General features: G+C 40.4%; 1 protein-coding gene across 21 annotated transcripts in view; it reads right to left on the bottom strand.

Annotated features, from left to right (window-relative positions):
- CACNA1D (calcium voltage-gated channel subunit alpha1 D) overlaps window positions 1–27,075 on the bottom strand; it is a 255,060-nt gene that overhangs the window by 182,829 nt on the left and 45,156 nt on the right. For 14 of the 21 annotated variants that reach the window (XM_030043543.1, XM_030043553.1, XM_030043551.1 and 11 more), the window contains exons 1-3: window positions 18,934–19,595; window positions 16,344–16,662; window positions 13,694–13,799 (exon numbers count right to left, since the gene is read on the bottom strand). In XM_030043543.1, coding sequence (XP_029899403.1) covers window positions 13,694–13,799; window positions 16,344–16,662; window positions 18,934–18,970 — 462 coding nt within the window. In that variant the 5' untranslated portion in view covers window positions 18,971–19,595. Of the gene's footprint in view, window positions 1–13,693; window positions 13,800–16,343; window positions 16,663–18,933; window positions 19,597–27,075 lie in introns of those variants that run through there. The other 7 variants (XM_030043559.1, XM_030043560.1, XM_030043561.1 and 4 more) reach the window with 3 other exon arrangements.

Below are 27,075 nucleotides of genomic sequence, written 5' to 3'. Positions count from 1 at the left end.
GAGATTATTAGCTAATAATAGGACAGGTCGTATATCTCAAACACAAACTCTTTGAAATGCCATACTGGAAACAAGAGTCTAATACAAAATATTAAAGTTTTGTGATATAAAATGGCTATACTTACTTGCATTTTTAATAGTTTGAAGAAGATTTAAAGAAGATTTTTGTGGGTTTACACTTTTTCTTCCACATTCAGCAAAAATGTGGTTTACACATTTAGTAGAAAAGTTTGATGACTCTTCTAAAAAGTAAATCCTCTTCACATGACTTGGATCTTCTGGCATGCACTTGGGCACAATAGGTTGGTTTGGTTTTTTTCTTTTCCCTGACTTATAAACAAAATTAAAAGTGCAAACATTCATCTTACAAAAATAAATAAATTCTGCACTCCAAAGATCCCAAATCCAAATAAGGAACTATCAACATGAAAAATTTGTTTTAATAGTATTTCACAAACTCACATAGCAAAGAAAGTAACATTATTGTTTATGCCCCATCCCTGGCAGTGTTCAAGGCCAGGTTGGATGGGGCTTTGAGCAACCTGGTCTAGTGGAAGGTGTCCCTGCCTATGGCAGGGGGGGGTTGGAACTAGATGGTCTTTAAGGTCCCTTCCAACCCAAACCACTCTGTGATTCTATCTTTTTATACTAAGTGATGGAATATGGAATTTAAACTAACACTTCTGAACACAGAATCTTGCTATCTAAAAAGACTGCATTCGTTTTGCAACTTGAGGTTGACACATGGGTCAATTAAGCCTTTTTCAGCATCACCACCTTGACTTAAAGATACCGTCTTTATAGGCAAAATAGGTGTTTTCAAAGTACACTTTTACAAGGTAATCTAGCTTCAAAATAATGCATCTACTTTTCTTACATGTGTAACCATATACTTTGGAAATACACTTATATTGATAAATGTCGTATGAAGGATATTGATGCATCCTTGACAATTTATCACTTCTCTAACCATTAGAAAACAGCTATGGCACAGGACTCCTTAAGCACAGAGCTTTAATCCATCTCTTTAAGTACTTCCAGTATCCTCAGCCCAGAAATCTATAGTTTCCTTAACTCAGTCATTGTGATCAATTTGCCTGAAGGTTATCTGCCAGCACATTTGTATTTTGTTACCTCTACACTTGTTTAAAGGCAAGAAAAAGACAATTCTAATGTGCTTACAGTCCAGGTTACTTAACCCTTCACTGGAAACCCTCCATTCACTGAACACTCGCTTGTGTCACAGCCTCTAAATCACCTGTAAATCTTCACCCTATTTTCACTCGAACAGAACAATGCAACCATGCAACGCCTCAGCCCTAGCACTCATTGAGTAAAATGCATACTAAGGTCCTGCATTTGAGCTTTCATACATATATTTAAAATAATTATTTGGGGCTAAGAAGTATGTAGTATTTGGATCAATAGTAACATTGCTGCAAGGGTTTCTAAAAATACCCTTGTCATCCACATGTCACATGATCATGCTAAAAACACATTCAGTGGTACCATTCCCACCAGCTGGACAGTTCACATGAGCATATTTATGAACAATCAAAATATCATGCTTTCTTTTGCTATGTGCCATTTCTGCTGAATGGGATGTTGCCTGCCGTGGTTTCATTCACAGATCACCTGTTCAAGTAAGTCACTGAACTTCCCAACCAAAGAAACATTGAGGGGTGCTTGCGCTACTAATATAACAAATAGAAGCTTAACATTAGCATTTTCAGATACACATGAAACACTGTATGGAAGCTTACTGTATCTTCTGAGACATCTAACATTAACTCCCCCAAATTTCCTTTCCTACTGCTGTTTACCTAAATGTCACTGCTTTTGCTGTATCACTATGGTAACAGTGGCTGTTCCTTCTGTTCCTATATTGCCACTACCAATCACTTTTTCTTCGCCAAAATTTGCTGCCAAAACATTCTACGTTCTGAAACTTAAAATATAGCCTCTGACAACAAAATTCACCACAAAGTGTTCACCAGAAAGTCAGCCAAACCATTTCCAAATAAAGATAAGAAACTGTTTTAAGAGAACTCCCTAGATCTCATTTTACTGTTCATATGTTCCCTATTCACCATATCTGAACGTTTCACAGCCTCAAACTTACTTTTCCTTTTGATGTCCTTTTAAAGCAGAAAACTATTTTATTGGTGGGAAACTAAAATACTGAAAAGATAAATAGCCTGTCCAAGAATGCACAAGAAGTTAGGGGCAAACTAAAAAATTCCTTCATTCCTGATGTTCTTGGCTAGCATCTTACCTACATTCTCTTGCCCTTTCTGCTATGGCACCAAACCATTTTATTTCCTTAACCCACATAATTCAGTGTTCCTTTTACAGGAGACAAGCAGTTCTGTAAGCATGAAAATTAATAAAGTCTCATCCCTACAGCCTGGCATTGGTTGATGAGTTTTGGTATGACATGTGGGCTCCTGCTGCAGCCTGCCTTTGGGAGAAAGAGGGAACAAAAAGTTTCTCTCTTCCTGTTCTCAAAAAACATGTAAAAATAACTTTGAAATCTTTATTTCTGCTGTATTTGGTTGAAATCAGATGCTCTCAGAAGTTAGAGCTACATCACAACTTGTGGCCCATGTATTTTTCATCCACATTGATAAACGCTCTCAGCCTTACAGTGCTTAGGGAAAAATACAGGTGTGAGAAGCAGTTGATAGTCTTTTACTACAGGAGACAAAGTCCTTCAAAAAAGTCACAAATCTAACCTATGCTGACAGACCAGTCTGTGCATGCTCAGTCTACCTATGCTCAATCTGCATTAACTATGGGTGTTAAGCTTACAAAGCCTCCAGCGAGTTTCAGAGTTCAGGGTAAGGTCTTCTTATTGTATTAAGAATACAGATGGCATGCATGTCTGGTCTTAAGATAGGCTTACACCAACAACCCCATGACAATACCAACATCAAACTGAATCATTACCCAGTAAAATAACATGGCCTCTGCTGAAACCATGTTTTAGGGAATTTCATTTAAACGTGATAGTTTCATTAGATTTAAGACAAAATGTAAAAATTTTTAAGTATCATTCAATTTGGTATTAGAATGTAGAGAAAATTTCTGTTCTATACTATGCCTCAAGAATTACGGCAGCTGAAGCACCTCAACAGGAGACGGAGCTAGCTGCCTTGCACTACTAATGCGGGCCAGTCACAGAGACTTTGTAGCTAGAGGTATTCATCTTTGCTCTAGCAGTCAATCGGAGCACAAACTGTAGTAAGCATCATTTAATACCGTGAGACTTTTAGGTACAGTTGGGTTAAACACTGTTGCTTTTTATCACTGATTTTTTTTCATTTAGTTTTTCTGAAGTCAGTGGTGTCAAGAGATTTTGAGAACTTATTTTAAAAAATGTACAAAATCTATATAATTTGGTAAGTTGCCTTCTTTCAGCTTTTGCCTTTGCTATAGCAAGAAATAAATTATTGAACAATAAAAGCTACCTGAACTCAGAACTAGTAAATCTTCTTGGGATAAAGATAAGCATATAATTACTTAAATATCATTTTGTGATGAATAACTGACTTATGCCACACATCATTGGTATGTGTTTTAAAGGATTCTGGATGAGTATTTGAAAAAAATAAGTGATAGCATGATAAGAAATCCATCAGAGTGAAAGCTGCACTAACAAAATGTCTGATAAACATAATACAGCTTTGGGGTATTTCCTACTCAGTACCTTGGAAGGACTGCATTTTTCTGATTAGCTGAGTGGCATAAGATGCGATCTTGCTGGAGGCTGCTGCACTGCTGCAGCCACCGTCAGCCAACCCAGAAAAGTATAATTATTAAACTACTGAACGTTATTAATGAACACTTTTTACATTTATATTCTTACATTGTAAAGAACTTTCCAGCCTTCATGCCATACAAATGTAGCTGGCTCTGTACGCTCCTTTGTGCCACTGGATCTTCCACAAAATTTTACTGAAATGCAACCTGGTAGTTCAGTACAACATATTTAAGCTGTCAAGCGTGATAAAATTCAACATACCACCTTTTTTGTACCATATGAGAAGAGGACAACTAAAACAACTGGCCAAATGAATCTTTGGGCCGAACTACTTTTCTCAATTAAGATACATCAAATATTAGTTTCTTAGCAAATATGCAATAAAAATAAATTTGAAGATTAAATTCTGATCTTTTGCAAGTTCTTTGTCGAGCATCATCCCTTCTGCTATACTGATCAGCACTGATCAGTTTGTATTATGTGATTTACCACAGTAACAAATGGGAGGATTCAGATCCTTAATAATGACATTATCAAAAGGTATAATTCTACAAGATTTCAAATTTGTAAGCAGCTGTCCACCCACATAAATAGTGACCACTGTGAAAACCATCACATAATGGCAACAGAGTTAGACACTGCCAAAACTTTTAGCCATGCAACTAAACTGAAAATGTACTGGCATAATACCGTTTAATATTAAATAAGAGGGGAAAAAAATCTTGATTCATAACTATATAAATAAATCCATGCAAATCTATCTGCTCATCATTTCAAAGTTTTATATTACTATTAGTCACTACAGTATTACTCTAGAATAATATTCCCTACTAACATTGAACAGGCAAATGATGTATCCTGGTCAGCTGTGTTGATTTCATTGAAAATGTTATTTTCATAGTTAAATTTTTAGCATAATTCTCAAATATTTATTTAAAGTTTGGTTTCAAATGCTGAAGTCAAGCACCTAGATTTCTGAGAAGAATCACACTCTGTTTAATCAAGGCATTCTTCAAGAAGAATGGAACTCTAAAAGCACTTTTCTTCATAAAAATTACTATGAAAAAACACAAACAACAGTAAGATGCTAATCGGTGCTACCAAGTGAATTTTATACAAGCAGGAACCAAGCGCATGCTCTCAATCTCCTCTGAAGGGAGAAGGGAAGATGATATTCTATTTGCAATTCATTAAACAAAAATTTTATTGCAGAGGATTACACAATAACAAAAAAACCCTAACACTGAAAAGCAAATCCATCCTAATTAACATCCTCCCACTATCACTATATATTCATTTAACCTTTCTTCATGGCCCTGTCCTTCCAGATGGCCCAGCAAAAGAAAGGTTTTTGTGCATGGCAGCAGGGTAAAAAAAACTGAATTCTTGCAAAAATGAATGGTAAACCAAATCACACATTCAATTAACCATCACTGAAAATGGCTTGTCATTAAAGCTCAGCAGATTAGAAAATATATTTTAATTGATCTTAACAGCTACAAAAATCTTTTGAAGTAGCCAGGGACCAGCTTTTCAAAAGCACCCAGAACTTCTCCACTTCTGCTCAATTTAAGCAAGCAAACCTTGACCAGCACTTTCAAAAGCCATGGATCCCAACTCTGTGGTATTTCAAGACACAGTGCTCACACACACAGACCATATTAAAAAACAAAACAAAACAAAAAACAACAAACACAACCAAACCACAGTTCTCAATGCATAATACGCTTCTTATATGAAACATGTTTAAAAGAAAGTAAACACCCATATTCTGCATAACCTGGAGTTTTAAAACAGTTTTTTTTTAAAGCAAATCCAAGTAATATTTATGGCAATAAATACTTTTGGTGTGGCACTGGTACATGGCAACATGTAAAGATTCTCAATTTTATGTGTCATTTTTGGAGTAAAAACTTCAGAAACAATTTTCAGGGTTTCCTTTAGCATAGCAGCTATTGTCAAGGAATAAACCCATAGATTAGTATTTTGTTAAATTTACATGCTCAATATTGGAGTAAATTAGTAAGTCACACAGTTTACACACAGTCAGTAAACTGGTTTTATAACCTAGGTTTGCTCATGTTTTTTTCAGAGCATTTAAAAATCAACTTTTACTCTATTCCAATAGTTTGCATGAAAAGTACAAACTTCTCCCACTTATCTTAAATGCTCACTTTAGATTTGAATTACAACAATTTTAATGTCAAATCTAACTACTTTCCTACTGACCATTCAACTGATATAGCAGCTAGTAAGATTATTCTGTGTATTTGGAAGTACACAGATTTACTTTTATTGTGACCAGTCTATACTTTAAAGTTTTGCAGGCATACCTTCATCTAGCAGGGAGTAAGGGAAAAGAAGGGCAGGGAATCACTGCTCTTCACAGCACATTTAAACCAGAAAAAAAAGCCTTCTACCAGTGCAGCACTATTCTGTTTGGGAGACTGACTTTAGGCTATAATAGAAAAAGAACTCTTTCTGGTGTATGCTGTATCACCCTAGGCAGTTTGCCAGTAATGAACTACCAGCAAATCTTTTTAAGAGACAAGCCCTTAGTAGGAATTCCCCACAGGAACAAGCTTGCAACTTTGAGCACGGAAAAAACATTTCCTTTCAAATGGGAATGATTAAGTACATCTTTTTGTAAGGCCTTCTGGTTTGGATAACTTAGAAGCCATCTCCTGCATTAAAAAAAATAAAAATTATTTTCGTAGTGTCATTAGCTGAAACCTGTAAAACTAAGTTGTGGACCTTCTCCTCATACCCCTGCACTCCAAACAGCCATTTTTATCTGTGCTGAAGTAGCTAGATCCTAAGTTGTACTGGGGCACACAAAATAAAATAAAGAACAACAAGGACTAGCCTATGTTATTCCCAAACTTCTACAAACCCAAGTGACTTTTCTATCAGTTGGAAATTCCAGTCATCTTGGTCATATGTTTCTTTCAGGAATGTCCCTTTTCCTAAGCCAGACTGAAATAAAATTTCTGTTTCATTCACCACCAAAGATGGACTTGACACAAGCAATTATGTCTACCAAGAAAACTGAAGAGCTATTTCATGCTACTGGTACAGTGCAGAGCAGACAGAATAGGCCTAGGAACTGGCTGTAGGACAAAGTGGGTGTGAAACACTACCAACTCAGAATTTTCGTCTATTTTGCAGAGGTGTGCATTACAACACAAAGGAAAAAAGTCTTCTAAATACATGATATGCACTGATAAAAGTCAAAGCAATCCACAATAATTAGCTAATGCATACTACTGAAAGTTTGGGGCTGCCAGTAATATAAAAAAATTGAAATATGAAGATAGGGCTGAGTACAGCATTATAATATTTTTTAATAATCCCCTTGCAGAATGTCATCTATTAAGGAATTCTTGCAATTGTGCAAAGGTTACTTACTGATGCATACTGTCTCACCTAATAACCATCAAACTGCTTTACTATTAATTTTCAGAAAGTTAAGTCAGGCTGCTCCAGTAGTTAAATAGTTACTTCATGGGTTTTTTCAATGAGAAAATAGATGTCAGGGTAATCGATGTACATTAAAAATAGCAGAAAAAAATATCAAAACTATCCCTCAGAGCATTTACATATGCACATAGACAGAAAAACTTAAGAGGAGAGAATTCAAGCCTCTTCATTTTTAAGCCTGTGTGAAAAGGACAGCTCCTAACGCTTGGTTTTTTTCAAAATTATTCTCGCAAGCCCTCCTGACTACTCATACACAGAATTATAAATACATTTCACTGACTTTAATCTATATGCAACATAAGGTTCCTGTGGTATATCAGTTACAATTAGATCAAATAATTTTTCATGACATTTTCCCTAGTGCCTTTAGTACCAGTAGTTAGGTGCTTGGCTAAATACACACAAAACATTGTAACATCTCCATCATGTTTTCCCGTATGCAAAATGGAGTGTTTTCAGTACAGTCCAAATTACCTTGCATCTTTCGTGAAAAATTTACTCGGCTAACTTTTATGCCAGCTGGCAGAGACATCAGCAGAGAACATTAGCTAAGAATCCAAAGGCAGAAAAAGTTTGGAAACACAGTATCAAAAAGTTATTTAGATTGGAAGATGTTCCAAGTGAGGGGAGAGAGAGCGGGGCCTCAAAGACCCCTGAACTGAAAAAGTAAACACAGTAAGAACAGAGCATATATGTAAAAGTCATTCTAAAATACATCACAGAACATTTAGCAATTAAACAAAAGTCTTTAGAATTATTTACTAAATGTGGTTAAAATTAATAACATTCTAAAGCAATATTTTCAGATAAGCTACATATAGCAGATAACTGTGTACAGGGTAAAAACCAACAACCTTTTCAATGGATGGATTAATTAGTCACATGGCCTTAGAACTGTATGAGTCATAGGGTTGCTAATGAGATAAGGACAGGAAGCCTGACACCTCTAAGTCAAGAGTTCAGCCGGTTCTTCTCAGAGTACTCTCCTGCTGTGCCCTAGATTGAAGGCACAACTAATAGCTCAGGGACAACACTGGCTTTCCTATTGCTGGAGGCACTGAAAGATCCACCTAAATCTACTTACAGAGGAAATCTTTGCCTGAAAGATAGAATACAAACATTACCTTTCTGCAGCAGTGTCCCCCGCTATGGGTCTCCCCATCCCAACTGCCTGGGAAAAAGACGACAAGGTGTCCAGGACCACCACCTGACCTGCTCTGTTAGCCCGGACTGGAGAGACCTTCTTTTAATGCAGAACCTCGCTTTTTGAGAGGGTTCCCCACTGACAGCGGTAGTCAGAAACAAGGCTGAAGAATCCTGCTATCAGGGGCATAGAGTCATTAATTATCATTAGGTTCCAGCCCTTTATGCACTAGGGTCAAGCCCTTTACTCACATGAATTTGCACTTGCCAATTTGCTGTAATTTATGCAAATAAGTATCCCAAAACACAGAGGCTGTCTCAAGTAGAACAGTGGCACCAGTGAAAACCTTCAGGGTCTAGTCACAAGAGATGCAGTACACCCAAAGCAGACAACTCAGACTTCAGGGTTGCAGTTTTCATAGACTCTATATGGATGGATGCCTTCTTATTGTTCACATTTACTTTTTTTTTTTTTTTAAAAAGAAGGAAAAAAAAAAGAATAACCAAAAATGTCTTGATCGCAGCCAAAATCCAGACTTGTATTGTGCCAGCCCGCCTGTACATTGTAAAACAGCCCAGTGCTAGTCAGACCAATGGGAAAGTCAGCAGGAGGCAAAGCACAGGAGAAAAGAACATGGTACAGCCAGATAATACAAGAAAGAAAAATTGAGGTGGGAGAGCAAGACAGAGAAAAGCATGCTGCAGAAGAGGACAAACAGAAGAGTAAACACAGAGGGAAGCCAGAGGGCAGAGACAAAAGATAACAAGAATGAAAGAAATGAGCAGGACATTAACAAAGACAAAAAGACATGAGGGGAAATAACATACCACAGATGGGGAAAAAAAACCAGAAAAGACAGAAGCAGAAGATAGATGTATACAGGAAACCCTTCCTGCCAGAAACTGCTTCTTATCAAGCTAAGACAAGAAACACTGCCAAAAGAAGAGATGAATCAAGCATGAAAAGTTCAGATCACCTGAAACTTCTTAAGGCAGATGAAAGAAACTACACTAAAATATGAAGTAGTGAGTTTATGAGGATTTCATGTCAGAGTACACTGCCCCTGTTCTGCTGTAAGAGAAAAATAACTTATCTGGTTCAATAATAGTTTCACCCATCTGCTTGCAGAAGAACTGGGCCCACTTGTGAAAGAACATTAACTGATTAGGGACTAATTATTAATTAAGTAGAATTCAGGATCAAGGTCAATAACTGCTTTTAAAGTTCATTAGTCTGTATTACACTCTATGCAGTACAGAAAAGCATGAGAGAACTACTCCATTCAAAGTATAGAAAAGAAGATCCCTTCTTCCTGCCTCTCCTGGCACACACCAGAGACACACATCAAGGTGTTTTAGACAAAGGATTAGAAAAACTTTCCTACAGAGCACAGGACTAACACTCGGCAAGTGGTCAAGCACAGTCCAGTCTGAATTTAACTCTGCACTTCTGCTTTCTTTGAAATTCATTGTTTTGTATCACCCAGTACTGGCACATCATTCTTGAGACAGAATAAGGATGACCATGAACCCACTGTGCAAGATAACTGTAGTGCACCCTCTAGTCTGAGAACGGCAAAAAGGCAAAATAGAAATCTAAGCTTGTCTACTCAGAAGATAAACAGACAAAAGAAATTAATAATGAAAGTGACTCTTATCCTACAACATCAGTGATTACCATCTGCTTAATTTAGTCAACTGATATCACAAAGAAACCTTTTCTTGCTTCCTTAAGTTATCATAAGCATCTCGTATCTCATAGCACGCTGCTGGCTCTATCACAAAAACTTCAATAATCACAACTTGCATATCAGCAAAGATGAGTGACCAACACAGAAACATACAACTGTCCCATCCTTACACTTGGCTTGCACTGTCAATTTTCTATGAACAGCCTACTGTTCCAAAAACAAGGGTGTGGAACCTTCTCACAGACACCGATCTTAAGATATTTAAGATTAAAAGTTGACTCATATTCAAGAATAACAGATATCCAAGATACATCCTATTTTTTAAAAATACGTAAATACGCATACATTTGATTTGGTATTTCTCTTAAGACTCATCTACCTGTTCCTTAAAATGTTTGTTATATTTTTGGTTAATTTGTACTAAAATTTCTTTTGCCATTGCTACTGCAATGTATAACTGACTTTGTGTTGATTAGATACCACATGTTGAAACATTCATGAGAAAGTAAAAACAGCGCTCACTCACAGCTAAACCAGCGGTTGGGTGGTTGACATTCAGTGTTTCACTGGCTCAGTCACAGATGAAGACAGACTCAGAAATCGTATCTCAGGTTTCCCTTACAAGTCTTGGAAATTACACCATACAGAAGCTGTCTTCTAACATCCCATCACAAAGAGGAATGAATACCTGTTCTGCATGTACACCCTTGGATTGAGGTTGCCATTACAGACTTCCTGAAGTCATAAAGAATGAGCACTTCAACTGCTCAAATTCTCATATATGCAAACAGTCTTCTCCCTAGCCCAAGCAAAACTGAAAAAGTTTCCATTTCTAGTTCCCACTTAACAGTGTTCCACTGTTTTTTGCCTTCCTGTTCCATTGCTTCCTCTTTCCATGGCTGGTTACAAATTAGGTATATTTTGATTTGCAAAAAAAAAAAATCCACATGCATAAATATTTAATTTTTCTGTTTACAAATTTAAAAAATATGAGCCAGTTCAGCTAGCTGATGGAAAGCAATTAAACTATTCAATTTAATGAAGCAACATTGATTTATTCCCTAAGAACCAATGCCTAGATATAATATTCATATGCAAACTAAAATTTATAAAGCTGAACTTTTGGTGTTTACATAATGAGGAAGTGAAGGCACTGGAGGAAGACCATGTTCCTGTTCCTCACTGGTCTCTCCCCAACAAGGCACTAAATGATACAAGTGCTGCAATCCATACAGTGTCAATGGATACCTCTGTCCAGAGAATGGAAATGGGGGAGAATAGGCTGTTGGGGTTGATAGGACCAAACACCTGGGCTGGAAGGAGAGAGGAGATTATCTTATTCTCCTCAACTTTTGAATTTGAATTAAAGCCACAGTGGTGTACAGCCTCCTAGCAAGATCAAACTGGCAGCGTAGGGCTCATGGAAGACAAGCATGTCTAAATGCAGGGGGCTAAAATCCTACCAAACTTATTCATAAGATTTAACACTGATTTTTAAGATTCGGTCTGGTTTTTAGACCAGCATCACAAAAGATCTGAACATTATTTAACAGAACAATCTCTACTTCCACTGTAAGACAACTGACAGCCCTCTCTCTCAAGTATCTATCTATACATACACCTCAAGCATCAGGAAATGCGTGCTCAGGCAGGTTCCCAAGCAAGTCTGAAGATTTCCAACTCAGCTCTTCTATGACATTCCCTCACAGTACACTTGAATCCACACTAAGAGTTCAACAAAGGAAGTAGGTCTACGCTAGGAAAAATATCAGTGAAATACCAGAGGAAGAGACATGAACCCAGACCACTGGTTAGTGTATTTCATTATGTAGAACCTTAGTCACAAGAAAAGCCAATGCCGCTCATTCCAGAATTATTTATTTTATTAGATCAGGTACACAGGATGTGCCTGTGTGTTCCCTTATTGGGCTTAAATCTGTCCCAGCACCTGAAAGTACATTGTCAGGATAAATTCTGTTCTTTGAGCAAACTTAGTGGAATTACTCAACACCAGTATAAACAGGATTCAAATTTAAATGGGAATTTAAGAGAATTTAAATGGCCAAGTAAACTTTACATACATATAATTGGGGGTGTTCAAGACCCTTTCTACTTAAAAGGGATAAGGATCTCTTGCTAAAAAAAGGTAATTTATTTTTGCTTAGACTAACCTGGCCACATTAGATTAAAAAAAAAAAAAAAAAAGAAAAACCATCAGGGATGAAAATGTCCATTTCTTTCTAAATACTAGCACACTGTAGAATTAGGTCAGAAATACCAGACGTTAACTTAAACCTAATGCTAAAAACATTTCTTTCAAAATTATTAGCCTCTGACACAAGTAACTGCTTTACCCTTTTCATGTAATGCTTTATGAAATTAGTTATTAGCGGATCTCCTGGTGGATTGACAGCTATGGAGATTTGTGCCCTGAATTTCTCAGGAGGGGGGTGGGGGGAAAGTAGAGAAAGACTGTTGGTTGGCTAGATACACAGCTGCATAAATCGTTCTTTACATTGACCTGAATTATTCTGCCTTTCACCAGCATTTTTTATTGTCCATATTTGCTTAATCTTGGTAAACAAAAAAGTATATGAAATGGGTCATATGCACAGAATAATTACTTTTAGGAAAATAAACAAGCTTACACACCACAAATTACACAAACATGTTCATAAAGACCTCCTATCAACCTAAATTTTCCATGTAAAATAATCCAAAATTACCTACTTACTGGTATCCAATTCTTTACTTCGTGAACAAACCTGCCCTCCCCGCCCAAAAGAAATCACATGAAAATTTTGAACGCACGGGACCACTGAACTCCACTATTTCAAAATGGTGTTTAGTATAAACAATGAAATCATTGCAATGTAATTCAATACTACCCTTTAGTGTGATAGCCTTTATAATAGAGAATTAAAACAAAATTAGTTTTCATTATATATTTTCAAGCACAACGCTAGTACACTATTTTCAATGGAACAAATACATCTCTACACACTACTTACTACAGTACCATCCCTTTTTGAAAGATCACTTACACCAGCAGCGACTGCTTTTAAAATTCACATTGATGTTCCAATCACTTTAAAGTATACTAATGTAAAATTTCCCACCATCATCTCATTAAAAGCTAAAATATCTAGTAAAATATACATCTAAATAACACCATTAAAAATTGAAAACAGACTAGACAAGTATACTAGGAAAGGCAGTAGAACTTCAGAAGACTGAAACAAGTGTCTGAAACACAACAAGAGCTAGTAAATATATTTAATCAATATAAGTGATAGAAATTCAAATTAAAGTTTTTATACCACACAAGTATACATATAGATGCAGCATAATATTAATGTACATTCCCCTCCAAAGAATATCACTGCTGAAAAATCTTATTATAAACACGTAACATAAGGGAGCACATATTAAAACTGGAAAAAAACCCAAAGCATTTCCACATACATTTTATTTTAAAGTATCACTATATACCAATTTTATTTTTTTTACTAAAATTTTCTGTATTTAATGCAGTCTCAAATACTAGCAGGTAATTATGACCATCAACTTGAAAGTACAGAAAACAAATATAAAATAAAAACTCCAGAGTACTTACCAAATTATGATTAGTTGAATTAGAATCATCTTCTGGGAATGGGATGTAAACAGCTAAGGCCACACAATTGGCAAAAATAGACAGTAGTATAAATATGTCAAATGGTCTGGAAAGTCTTGTTAAGGAATTCAGGAATTATGAGTGTCTACAAACTTTTAAGTCTAGTTCTCCTTTCAGCATCAACACTTGTAAAACAAGTCTTACTTTTAAGGCAATCTTTTGACTGGTAACTGTGACAAACACTTCATCTCCTGTAGTTATATCGCTATACCATATCATTTTCCATCACAATTATCTTTCAACATCCTCTTATTTTTGAAAAAAGAGAAAACTATTACTCTTGCTGCCACAGAGCACTTTATAGTAAATTCCAGAGATTAATATAATTTTAAGCTCTTAAATCAATATTCAGGTCATCACGATGGGTAAGGAATACTTGCTGAGCTCTTCTGTCTCATAGGCTCACATAAGTCTAATTAATGTTAACAGAAATGTGTTTGTCCAAAGGAGGAAAATCATTTGGGATCTAGCTCATAGTAGGATATGAGAAAGATTCCCAGCAGATCACAACTGTTCTCCTGTATGAGAGCTGGAAAGCTGTACAGTGGACGCAGGAAAATTCTGAGCCCCTCTTCATGTCCCTGACAGCTGGACTCCTGAACAATTTTGCTTTGGCCAGGACAGATGAAAGTTTAGGTGAGCAGACTGGGGAATAGACTATTATTACTGGTTTGACAGCCACGCATACTGAGAGGCTATAGGCTTTCAAACTGATTGTCAGGAGGATATAGGATTTCAAACTGATTCCTGTAGCAGGAATTCAGCTACACTTTTTATACCATATCTGGATGACAGCAGTTGAAACCTGGAGACACATTTTGTCTTCCAGAACAAAAAATATTTCTTAAAATTCATGCCTATGAAGTTCATCCTTCAGTTTATCATTAATTTGCCTCTCCCCCAAACTATTTCGTTATTTTCTTGTAACTACAAACATGGAGGTACCCAGAGGAACCTATTCGTGCAAGTTTGGAAAGGGAGTATTTTGGGCTTTAGCTATGATTTTTGACACCCTTTCCTCAGTTCAACGCACAACTTCCTGATACATGTCCATAAGAGTCCTATAAAAGACTGAGGGAAGAGTACTGAATATACTTGAAGGAAGAGTACTGAATATATTCAAAAGCATATTTTTGTCAGTTTAAAATATTTTTCCTGAAAAAAACTCCTACAAAGCCCATGTGCCCCTTAAGGTCTGTTAAATTTTGTTTGTTGGCCTACAAAAAGTTTGTCACCTCAAGGGCTGAGTTTATGTTCACAAAGCCTATCAACACCAACAGCTGCTATGTTGTGTACAAAATGAAGTTACAACACAAACCTTAACATGCAGCATTCTCCAGACTGAAATGAGCAAATGATACCAGCACAAGACTGACAACTTTGTTTTATGGTGCAGTGCTACTGGGACAAATTCTGCCCTGAGTTATTCCATTCTAGATCCATAGTAATTTCATTTAACTGACCTTAGCCAAGGAGAGACCAATTTAATGAAATTAGTTGGACTTCTACCAGTTTAAATGAAAGCAGAATCTTTAATTTGCAATTGAATTGTGTTCAAATAACTGAAAAAAACAAGCCCTATAAATGAGTAACAGTTCCTATTGCCAGGTCCGCTGTTCTGTTTAAAGTAACAAAATGAGTTTTACTTTAGTAATCTACTCTCCTGAACAGCTGTTTCCTGTTAAGGGGATGTTGCCATGGCTAACAGGCAAACATTTTCCTCCTCGTACCTCAACAAAACTATTTTCTATTTCAAACCTTTTCTTGAGAATTAAATAATATACCAAATGAACATGCTATCAGTTCTGCCAAAGAAATCCACATACTTCCACATCACAGCCACTGAACTAAAGATAAAGCAATCCTTCCCAGCATACAAGCCATCACGAATGCAGGCCAGTATATCTATATATGTAGATCTCCTATCTACAGATGTACATGCTTCCAAATATGTTTGGTGGTAGACATATGTTGTAAAAGTTCAGAAGATTAATGTGTTTCAGACACTTGTATGTACTTAGAGTGAGTCCTTGACTTAACTAAAAATCTTCCCTTCTTTTAGTACTTGGAAAAATAATCTTTTATTAAAAGATTCCTACATCTGACTCATTTGCCCTAATGGCAATACACCAAACTGCAATATGGAAGATAAAGTTTTGACATCTTGGGTTATCTCCCAATTAACACTGCTAGATGCACTCCTATCCATTCAACCTTATTTGCAAGGGCAACAAATGCAATGCAGAGATTTGCCAGAACATAATGTAAGCTAGTAACTTCAAAAAAGTTCTGAAAATGTTGCCCCATCTCCTCCAAGAAAGAAGCAACAGGTATGAGCTGTTCTCTGACGTTGAGCTACTTACTTCAGTAAAATTATATTCTGTGTCATCATGACACAAATTAAGAGGCTATCTTTAACAGCAATTTAGGCAAAATTAACTACCATCAGCATTAATGAGTTACCCACACGTGCAAGTGAACTAATGTGTTAGCTGCAATGCTATAAGAGATGCTGTAAAACAATCCCCTTGATACATTCAGAAAATGCAAGGAACAGATTGTAAAAAAAGGAAACTGCATCAAAGGATACTTCCATTCTACTAGACTAATGCAGGCTCTTCGTATTGGGTTGTTGAGGGATAAACAGAAAAGGGCACGGGGTGGCCGACTGTTAGACGTATTACCCTGTTTTTTGCTCTTGGCATATTGCTGGCGTTTTCTTTGGGACAGAGATCCTACAGGCTGGGCTGTGGTGGTACTCATGTTTCGGGCAGCCTTTGCTTGTCTAGCAGCATCAATTGCAGCTTGCCAAGATAGAACAGTTTGCTTGGATGGTCCTGAACTGTTTGACTGAATAGCTGGTCCGTCACCAGGGAGAGGAATTCTGGTGCTACTTGCATAGTTCGCCTCTGTGGGACAAAAGAAAAGAGTACTTGGTTATAATTTTTAATGCTAAAATGTGTCATAATGTTTCTGACAAAAAGGTTATTTTAAGACCTCTTGGCAGTGTGATGCTAGATGTTATACATACTACAGAGCACAACTGTATGCATATATATATATAATGTAACTGAACAGTAGCAAAAAATGCTCAGGAATCAGCATTATAACTTCAGGTTTGATCCAAGTGTCAAGACGAGTGCTACACAAACACTTCACGTTTTGATTCTTCTACTCACTACATTTTTTCCTGACTGGATGGCAGCTTTTCTGTCACCATGCTTATCCAATAAAACATAGCTACTCCTTAAGATCAATTTTGCTGTAGTACCTTAGCATTTACTACTCCCTCACTTCATTTTGGTCAAAAAAGTAGTTGTTTAAAATACTTACACGTTGTTCAATTAAGAATGACCAACACTATGAGGGGAAGTCCTGTAAGCAAGTTAAATCTTGCCCTAATCTGCATTTTCAAAGAAAAATGCGTGGATGGCTCCCACAAGTGAAAAACCCAATATTGTCTGCTGATACACATGTTCATAAAGCACTGGTATCTTTCACACTAGAAATTACAACCGTGAAACCACTGTAAAGGGATGGGATTTGGTTTGGTTTTTCACAAGGATTTACAAAATAAACCGCACCTCCCAAACAATAATAAAGTCCTCTTTATCCAGATGACAGCAAAGAAGGCAAAACACCACCTCCTCGCAAGCTCTTTGACTAGAGCAACAGAGTCTACTCCTACATGCACCTGTAGGAAGGAAAGACTCCCAAGTGAAATTCAAAACTTGAAGATGCCTGGGTGGGAAAAAAAATAATATGGAGGAACGGCACAATATACGTGCTGGAAATTAGGGCTGGCAGGAGGGATGACTGAAATGGATCTACCCAGGCAAGAGAGTAAAATAGCTCCCCAGCGATCGCTGCTCGTCAAACAGAGGAGAGCCACAAAAAGCACACCCCTCCTTTTCTAGACGGGGCGGGGGGGAACAGACAACGAGAAAGACGCGAGAGCCGCGAACACGCGTGGATGCGGACGAGCCCGGCCTCAGCCGCCGCCGCCGCTTCCCGCCGCCCCGCTCCGCTCGCGCCCCTGCCCCTGCCCGCGCGAGGGGCGGCAGCGCGCGGCGGGGGCGAGGGGACGCGGGAGCACTAAGATGGCTCCCCGGGATGGCGGCGGGGGCGAGTGGAGGGGGGGGGGGTCACTTCGGGGCCCGCGCCCGTCGCCCATGGAGGCGGCCGAGCCGCCGCGGGGACCCGGCAGCGGGGACCCGAGCGCTGGCCAGCGGCGAGCGGGCGGCGCATCAACAGCTGGGTGACCCGGGGGCAGTGCCGCCTCGGCGGCGGGCTGACACCGGGGGCTAAGGTGGGAATTTTATCTCCAACATTTTTCCAAAGCACGCCGATCTCCTTGCCTCCCCCCCTCCCCGCCGCCTTTTTTTTTTTTTTTTAAATAAAAAAAGCAATGGCACAGCCATCTCCCCCGCCTTCCGCCTGCCCTTTGGGATGCCATGAAACGTGGCTCGGCGCAAGTAAACCACCCACCCATCCATCCATCTATCTATCTATCCATCGCCTTTTTAAATCAATACTTGAACGGGAAACAAAGCCCGGGTGCCTGCGTTCCCCGGGGGAGCCCCTGTCCCCCGGCAGGGGCAAAAACACAAACTTACTGCTAATTGAGGAGCGAGGAATCATTTAAAAACAACAGCGGGGGATGTGGCAGCGCCGGAGCCCGTCGGCGGAGGGGATGAACGCGGAGGAGCCCCGCGTCTCGCCCGCGGGCGCCCCGGCGGGGCAGGGGGCCGAGCACATCGCCCCCACCGCCCTGCCCTGAGCCCTCGCCGCCCTCCCGCCCCGGCGAGGGGAAGCCGCCGGGTTATCCACAACCACACGAAAAAGAGGGAAAGGCAGACCGAGCCGTGTCCTCCCCCAGCGCAGGCTGCTGATATTAATGGCCCCAGGACAACAGACGCGCATAAACCCGCTCCCATGTTGGTCACAGGCCGAGGGCAGCACCTTATCCCGCCTTCACCTCATCCCCTGCCCTTCCCGGTCCCTGCTCGAACACTGCCGCTCATCCCTTCCCCATCCCAAACCTACCCCATCCTCAACCCCTTCCCTAATCCCCCCCAATCCCCGACTCCCAAATCCCTCATAAATCCTCCCCCGCTCCCCCCTCCCTCCCCTCAGCCCCGGGCAACGCCGCTGCCCTTGGTGGGCGCTCCGGCTCTTACCTTCTGGGTGCTGCTCCGGCGGCTGCTGCTGGTGCATTATTCCCACTTTCTCCAGTGCGTGAGAGGAAAATGAAAAAAACAAAACCGGGCAGAGACGCCCCCCACCCCACCCCGAGCCAGGTGTGCGCTGCCCCCTGCGCTCCCCGCTACCCGACCCCCATGGTAGTGACTAGCGACGTGCGAGGGGCTGCTGCTCCTCCTCCTCCTCCTGCTGCTGCTGCTGCTTCGCCGCTGCCAAATCCCTCAGAGTTTGGGCCAACATGACACTCACATCCGGGTGACACGGGATCTCTCCATCCCTAGCAACCCGGCTGCTGCTGCTGCTGCCGCCGCCGCCTGCTCCTCAGTCCCCCTCCTGCCGCCTGCTCCTCAATCCCCCTCCTCCTGCTGCTGCCGCCTGCTCCTCAATCCCCCTCCTCCTGCTGCTGCCTGCTCCTCCTCAGTCCCCCTCCTCCTGCTGCTGCTGCTTGCCGCCGCCACAGGGTTAACTCCCTCGCTGCTGCTGCTGCCACCGCCACCTGCTGCTCCCGCGGCCGGGCCGGGCGGGGGCGCGGAGCCGCTCTCTAATCGCCTGGAGCTCCGGCAGCCGCAAATAGAGCTGCCGCCGCCTTAACCCCTCTGCCGCCGCCTTAACCCCTTCGCCGCCGCGCAGCGGCTCCCGCCGGCCGGGCTCCCGCCCCACACGCCGCCTCACCCGGTTCCCGCCCCTCAGCCCTCCCTCGGGCGCCGCTGCCCCTCCGCCGTCCCGCCCCGCGGCCGCCGCGTCCCGGCCGAGGCCCCGTCCCCTCAGGCAGCGCCCCGCGTACCCCACACGCCCTCAGCCCTTTTCCCTTCCCGCCCGACCGGCGCTGCCCCACACGGCAGGTGCCGGCGTAACGAGCGGGAGACCACAGAGACGTGAGCGGCTTTAGCGTCTCCCTCTCCACGCCCTCCGGCGACCGCCTCCCTCGCCGCTGACAGCTCGGAGCTCGCCGGCCCGCTGCGACCTTCCCTGCCCGCGCTCTTCCCGCGCCTCGCCTCACGCCTCTCCTCACGCCGCGGGGGCTCCGCTCGGCCGCCGCCCTCGCCTCCAGGGAAAACGCAGCCACCTGGTCCAGGTCTCCGCTCACCGCGCGGACCTGTTGAAACGCCGTCATTCTGACGGCGAGCTAACCCCGAGATCTTCGACGTTTACCCAAACACACAGTTTGAATAAATCTGGCTTTGACAAAAAGGGATTTTTGGCGTCACCTTTCACTGCAGAACCCTAAAACTTTCACTCGGGTTTCGGTTTTGTTTCACTGGTCTTGAAACTACCACAGAAGCCCCGTGTACCGGTACGCGCGGCCGCAGGGGCCGCGAGGGGTACTGCGAGGGAGGAAACTCGGGACAGCCGCCTCCAGTCACTGCAAGGCTGTATTCCAATCACAACAAGAAGTAATTGACGAAATAAAGTAAGGATTATAGACGTACAAATTCAAAACGGAACTGATGCTTCAAAATTAAAGTTTGTTTTCTCTGCAATGAATGTTTTTCCAGGATTTTTTTTAAGAGTATTTCAGGATGACTTTTTTAACAAGCCATAATCAAACCTGATGGGTTTGAACCTTTATCTTTGACAAAGGTGGTATTTTGTTAAGAAAACGTTTCAGCGAAACTACTTCTGCTATCCCTTTCCTCTACCACTTCCTTACTCATGTCCCCATCTGCTCTTTTAGCCATCCTTCATCCACCATTATCTCTATCTAATAAATAACAATTACAGACAGTAATTAGAAGAAGAGCAATAAAACCTTAATACTGCTGATGTTATTCTCCAGGGACCCGGTGAAAAATGCCCATCCTCTAGCTTTATAAAAAGCTCTCTGTTAGGTGGAGCCTATCCCTTTTGGTGTTACCTTTGTAAGATAAAAACTAAAAAAAACCATTAACAACAAGGCCAATTTAGCAAGAAGTCTTTTAAGCAGAGAAAATCCCAATACTACTTCTTGACCTCAGTTTCAGCACTTCCTTTTTTATAGTCTTCTGACCTGATGGATTCAGCTGTTGCAGTCGTGAGTCAATCTGTTGGTTTGGTTTAATTGGGAAGGTACCACACCCACTTGACAAGTTTCTATCATTGCAGTGCATGTTTTTTCCAAGTTAAAACAGTCTACTATGTACTTAGGTATTTGCCTTAAATGTCCATGAAAGCCACTAGAACTTCTTTTCTCAACAGTCAGATATTTAGGTGTCAAAAACGCTTGGTACATTTTCAAGAGTATCTAAATCAAGACTAGTTGCCTAACAACCACTGCAGGCACTGGAAGTAGGCACCTAGTGTGCTTAGCAGGAGTTAGTGCCTAACATGCAAAGGCACTTAGTACCTTTACAAATCTAGACTCAGGTATCCAAATCATTTTCTTAAATGAGGCTTATGAAGTTAAGCACTGAGGCACTGTTGAGAAACTCGTAACTAATAAGGCCTGGATCTAACATAAGCAAAAACCATCCCATAGAAAAGGACTGCTTCCCTTGCAAATGTTTTCATGAAATTCCTGGATTCTGGCCTCACCAATGCCTATTTTCTAACCCCCAGTCCTTATAATGGACCATGGCAATATGCACTGGAAGCTGCCAAATGCTCCTCAAAACCAAACTTCATGAGCCTCCCAATAAAACCATGAAACAGAGGGAAAAAATTTTTTCACAGTTGGTCCAAACCTGTAAGCACATAGCTTTGCATATTTCAAAAGCTAACTGGGCCTTTATTGCTAGACCAAATTATCTACAATATTTTCAAAATTATAGTTAAAAAAGAAATGCAAGTCCTTTTAGAAAGTTTTGAGAAAGTATTCAAGAACACTGACACTGTTCAGTCACAAAAGTGCCAATTACTGAAGCCATCAATTCTTCTCTAAACAGCTGTTTTCCCTTCTTCTAGAAACTTGTGTCTAATTCTTTCACTAAGATTGCTTCACTTTTATGTCACTTTGATATTAGTTACTATTCCTGAATGAAATGGCCAGCACTGTATGGATGTTTTAGAATGGGTACCAGCTACCATAATAAGTGATGACATTTTGAATGGAAACAACCATTGTTCAGAGAAAAAAGAAATATGGATGTCCTCATCTGTCATGCACTGTGCTATACCATATTCAGTGGATTTCCTTTATATGTTAAGGAATGGTAGAACAGGGAACAAATACATTTAATATTATCCTACATTTATTGCAGATTTGCAACTAAATTACTATCATTTCCCCCTCGATAACCTTTATTGCTTGTCAGGGATTTATTCTCTGTAAGGAAAGGAGGCAGCCAAAGAAGCAGCCTCTTATGGACATCATAGGAGCGGAAGCCCAGTAAGAATTTAGGAGTTGTGCAGAAGGATAAGCCTACTTAACCAAAACTTCAGCCACCATGAACTTGTGGAGTGGTGCACAGCAATACGGTGCAGCAGTTCACTGCAGGAAGAAACAAATCCAATTGCAATGCATGTGGGAGGATCTTACGTAACAAATACGTAATTGTATAAAAAATGGAAAGCAACAGAACCAGCCTAGTCCTTAACAAGGCAGGGATTCTCACTCATGCAGGTTAATCCATTATTAATTCTAATAGTCCAGCTGAAGTTATTAGTATGGTAATATATACTAAACTATTACTATCCTTATACATGGGAGGAATATTTTAATGAAAGATGGCTATGTTGCAAACAAGGACTTGCAGGATTCATTCTTGTCTGTGTTATACATTTCCTTTTAATTTTGCACATATTTTCAGGTGCATCCTCTTCTTTTTGCCTAAAGACTTCTATTTTCATTCTTGTCTGAAGTATGGTAGAGCTACAGTTTGAGTTTGAAGATGTTGTTTGAATTTTTATCTGAAAAAGGCCATGGTGAAATTTAAATATGTCTGTATATTGGTTATGTCAGATCAGTGAATATCATCTCTCTGATGTCAGTACGAGTAATGGTGACTCTCTAAAGAACTAAAAGTAGCACTTTGTTATTATGAATGTAGTTTATATGGACAACTATGAAAAGTGCATACTTCTGAAAATCCATTAACTGGGATCTCAAAAATAGATAAAAATGTGTATAAATGGATTTTTAAATATATTAATCCACTATAGAATGAAGATGTTGAGAGGGAGCTTTAGTTGTCCATGTTATTGACCTTATCCACGCTCGAGATGTAATAGGTAAAAAAACTTCCAAGAGGATATAACGCTGAATCTTTATTTGTCCTCTGCAAGAATAGTCTTTTATGTATTTGCATAATTTTTTTTATTAATTTGTGTGAGCAGACTATCCTAATCCTAAGCATAATTTTGATTTTCTTCTCTCCTGTTTAGTGTTTGAAGAAAACATTCAAGATACAAGAAACCTACCACACTGAGGTCTTACCATGTAATGATTTGCATATAAGCTCACCAAAAATACAAATTTTTGAAAGCTAAATGTAAATGAAGTGAGTAACACTACTTCAGTCTAGCTGGAGATCTAGCTGTACATTTTGTGAAAAAAATCTCATTGTGAAAACTTGTACAGAAACAGTGAGGGAGAAAGGGAGAAAAGGAGAGAGGGAGGGAGGGAGAAGGAAGGAGAGAAGGAGGGAAGGCAGCGGGGTGCACAGACAATGCTCTTTTCGTTTGGCTGAGCTACAGTTTCAAGTACGTCTCGGATTGCCTGTAGATTAAAGAAATGGGTGATGGTCTCCAGAAATGCTTACCAACTCAACAAAAGTCCTAATTTATTTTTTCCATCCTCGCAGCAGAACTTTATATAACGGTACCCAGATAGTAAGGGACAACTGTAAACACAATTTTGAATTAAACGCTTTCTTGTATATGTCTCTGAAACTGTATTTTTCATTATCTCTATATGCAACTGTAAACAGTGTAATCTGCTTTGAACATACTGAAAATCTGTTAAATTTAAAATCCAGTTGGATTTTTTCAAAACAAATTACTAAGAGTGTAATGAAATGTGTTTTCCTGACTAATTAGATTCTCTGGCTTTCTGTGGCTTCAATTAGGATGCTATTACTCAGCAACACAGTTTATATTCTTCTAGCAGTTCCCTCTCCTAGCTATAGTTCTTCACCATTTTCAGTGTTTACCATATCTTTTCACTAACTTGCTTTGATTATTTGACTGAAAATACAGCAACTTAGAAGTTACTGGATATTCTGTTCTGTATCTCAAAGCTTCATTTCCTAGTAGCCGTCTTTTTCATCTTCTCCCTGTTCCCCCCCCCAATCTACAGTCATGGATTGTCTCCACATTTTTCTCCAGAGATCCCCCGTTGTTAATAAATACTTTCCACCCTGTGTGTTATCCACCTTCCAGAACTCCTACATGCCTATGCCAGTCCTAGTCATTTGAAGCCCAAGTGAATTGGCTGTGGTGGGCACCAGACTGGGTTCCTAGCCGGAAATTATTCCCAACTATATCACTGTGCTAGCAAGGTGAACTGAAGTGGTGACAGCAGGACTACATCACCTTAAATTTAGACTCTCCATATTTAGGATAGAAAATATTTAAACTGTTGACTGCAGGAACACATTTCAAACTGTCATTTAAGTAGATTCAAAATTTTCTCTGAAGAGTTTCATGTCTATTTTTAGTGCTCGGTGGAATGATGATTTCACAGATGGGCAACATAGCCAGCTACCAAAAAAATTCCACTACACATAATTGTGCTTGAAAATGTCACAGTAAAATGGAAGGATGACTCACAGTATCAGCACATGTGTCTCATGCAAACAAATAATTTTTATAAATACAAGCCACACTCCGGCTCCTGCAGGATATTCTGACGGTGGCTTGTGATGGAGTTTCAAAACCCCGCACCGGAGGCTGGAAGACTACTAAAAACTGCACAGATTTTAGACAGAAGCAAACACGTTTGTGTGTGGGCTCTCCCACGGCGACTGCAGGAGACAACAGCCAGGCAGCACCAGCCCTCGGCGGGTGCCGTGGGAGGCAGCGGGAGAGGGGGCGGCCGGGTCCGACAGCGTCAAGTGGGAATTCCAGCCCTGGGAGCTTCTCCCACCGCACCCCGTGGGAGCCACCCAAGGCGCTGCCCAAGCAGCCCTCCCCGGTGGAGCCCAGCCCAAACGAAAATACGCTTTCGGGCAAGAGTCCTTGCTCTTCCTACGAAGCGCTTTGCTTTCTCCTATGAAAGCGCAAAGGTATCCTTTCAAATGTAAACTTACTTTGCACTTTTAAACCAACTTTTTCTGCTGTGGTATCTGGAATTGTTTTTGCTAGAACAAGTGAAATTCATTAGCTCTGTATTAAATATTAAGAAACTGACACTTAGAGAGATTAGGGAATAAGTAAAAATTCATGGGGTTCAACATATAGCAGAGTATAGAGTGAAATCAAATTCTCAGGTTTACCTGTCTCTGCTCCAGTTACAACACATTACCTGAGGTTCAAAAAATGTTTCTCTCTTGCCAGATACAGGAAACATGAATTTAGCAAATTTCTCTGCAGAATCTTTCCCAAATAGATTTTTTAAATTACTTTGAGAGACATTCCTTGTCAAAAGCAGCTCTTGAAGAAGACTACAGCTGCATGGTTGAGCACACCAAGGACAAGAAATGCCCTACTTCATTCTGGGGCTGTATCATGAGACCATTTCACATGACCCATTCTTCCTTTTACAGCTCTGGGGCCCCCAACATAAGAAGGACATGGACTTGTTGGAGTGAGTCAGGAGGAGGGCCATGAAGATGGCCAGAGGGGGCTGGAGCACCTCTCCTATGAGGACAGGCTGAGAGAGTTGGGGTTGGTCAGCCTGGAGAAGAGAAGGCTCCGGGGAGACCTTATAGAAGCCTTCCAGCACTTAAATGGACCCTACAGGAAAGGCAGGGAGTGACTTTTTACAAGGGCATGTAGTGATAGGACAAGGGGTAATGGCTTTAAACTGAAAAAGGGTAGATTTAGCTTAGATATAAGGAAGTTCTTCACTGTGAGGGTGGTGAGGCACTGGGACAGGTTGCCCAGAGAGGCTGTGGATGCCCCATCCCTGGCAGTGTTCAAGGCCAGGTTGGACGGGGCTTTGAGCAACCTGGTCTAGTGGAAGGTGTCCCTGCCCATGGCAGGGGGGGGGTGGAAACAGATGATTTTTAAGGCCCCTTCCAACCCAAACCATTCTATGATTCTATGAATACACACTATGCAGTGTGCGAGACAGCCTACACTTACAGCAAGAAACTGACAGTAAATATTTATACTTATCTTTTCATTCAATTAATTAATTAATGTTTTCAGCAATGGATATGACACAAAATGTATTTCAAACTTATTTTGTTGGAAGGCAAATTTCTACTGCAGCAAAGGCATGCAGGATTTCCCCATACCTGTTTCACAATAAGTAGGGCTAGCAGTAAGCACAAACAAGTTTTAGAGTAAGTAGGAGCTAACAGTAACTGTAAAAAGAAAGCTTTCTATCTGTGCTAATTGCTACCTACTGGAGAAAATGTAGTCATGTCTCTTTGCTGGTGTTGGCACCCCACACTGAAACAGGAACCACAGATAATAAGAAAATCACAGGCCTATAAAATGAGGGAGGAGTCGCAGTAACTGCATTAGAGAATGGGGAAAAAAAGTATAAAATGCTACTGAAGTAAAAAGCAAGTCTAGATTTTCAGATCTGGAGCAAGCTTTTAAGGTCTTTTTTCTTTATAATTTGATGTTCTTACAAGTAGATCCAATGAGCTGCATTACTTACAGAAGTAAAGCATTACAGTTATTAAATATTTTAGAAAGTGTGGTATAATGTCAACATTAGATGATATGACAATCATTTTTAAAGTGCCTTACTAGGGAGAACAGAGACTGTCACATAAAGATCCCATTTTTGGCTTTAACATTAATATCTCATATATATGTTCAGTCTTTGTTTTTGTGGGTACCTAAACACATTTATGGGTTGCATACTGCTCAAAAATTCCTTTCCCTGTCTCTCTGAATGCTGTAGGATATAAAGATTGCTACCCCACCAAAAATTTTTCTTCATGGCTTTATGGTGACATTCAACAAAATGCGGAACCATGTTAGGTCAAACGTCTGACAACTGTGCTTTCACTGGAGTTCAAAGAGTTTGAAAGGACAAAAGCATAAATAAGGAAGCAAAGTAAATAACCTTTCATATCATAAGACTT

Source organism: Aquila chrysaetos, chromosome 20 (assembly GCF_900496995.4).
Source record: "Aquila chrysaetos chrysaetos chromosome 20, bAquChr1.4, whole genome shotgun sequence".
Classification (NCBI taxonomy): domain Eukaryota; kingdom Metazoa; phylum Chordata; class Aves; order Accipitriformes; family Accipitridae; genus Aquila; species Aquila chrysaetos.
This window is presented reverse-complemented; position numbering and strand designations above follow the sequence as displayed.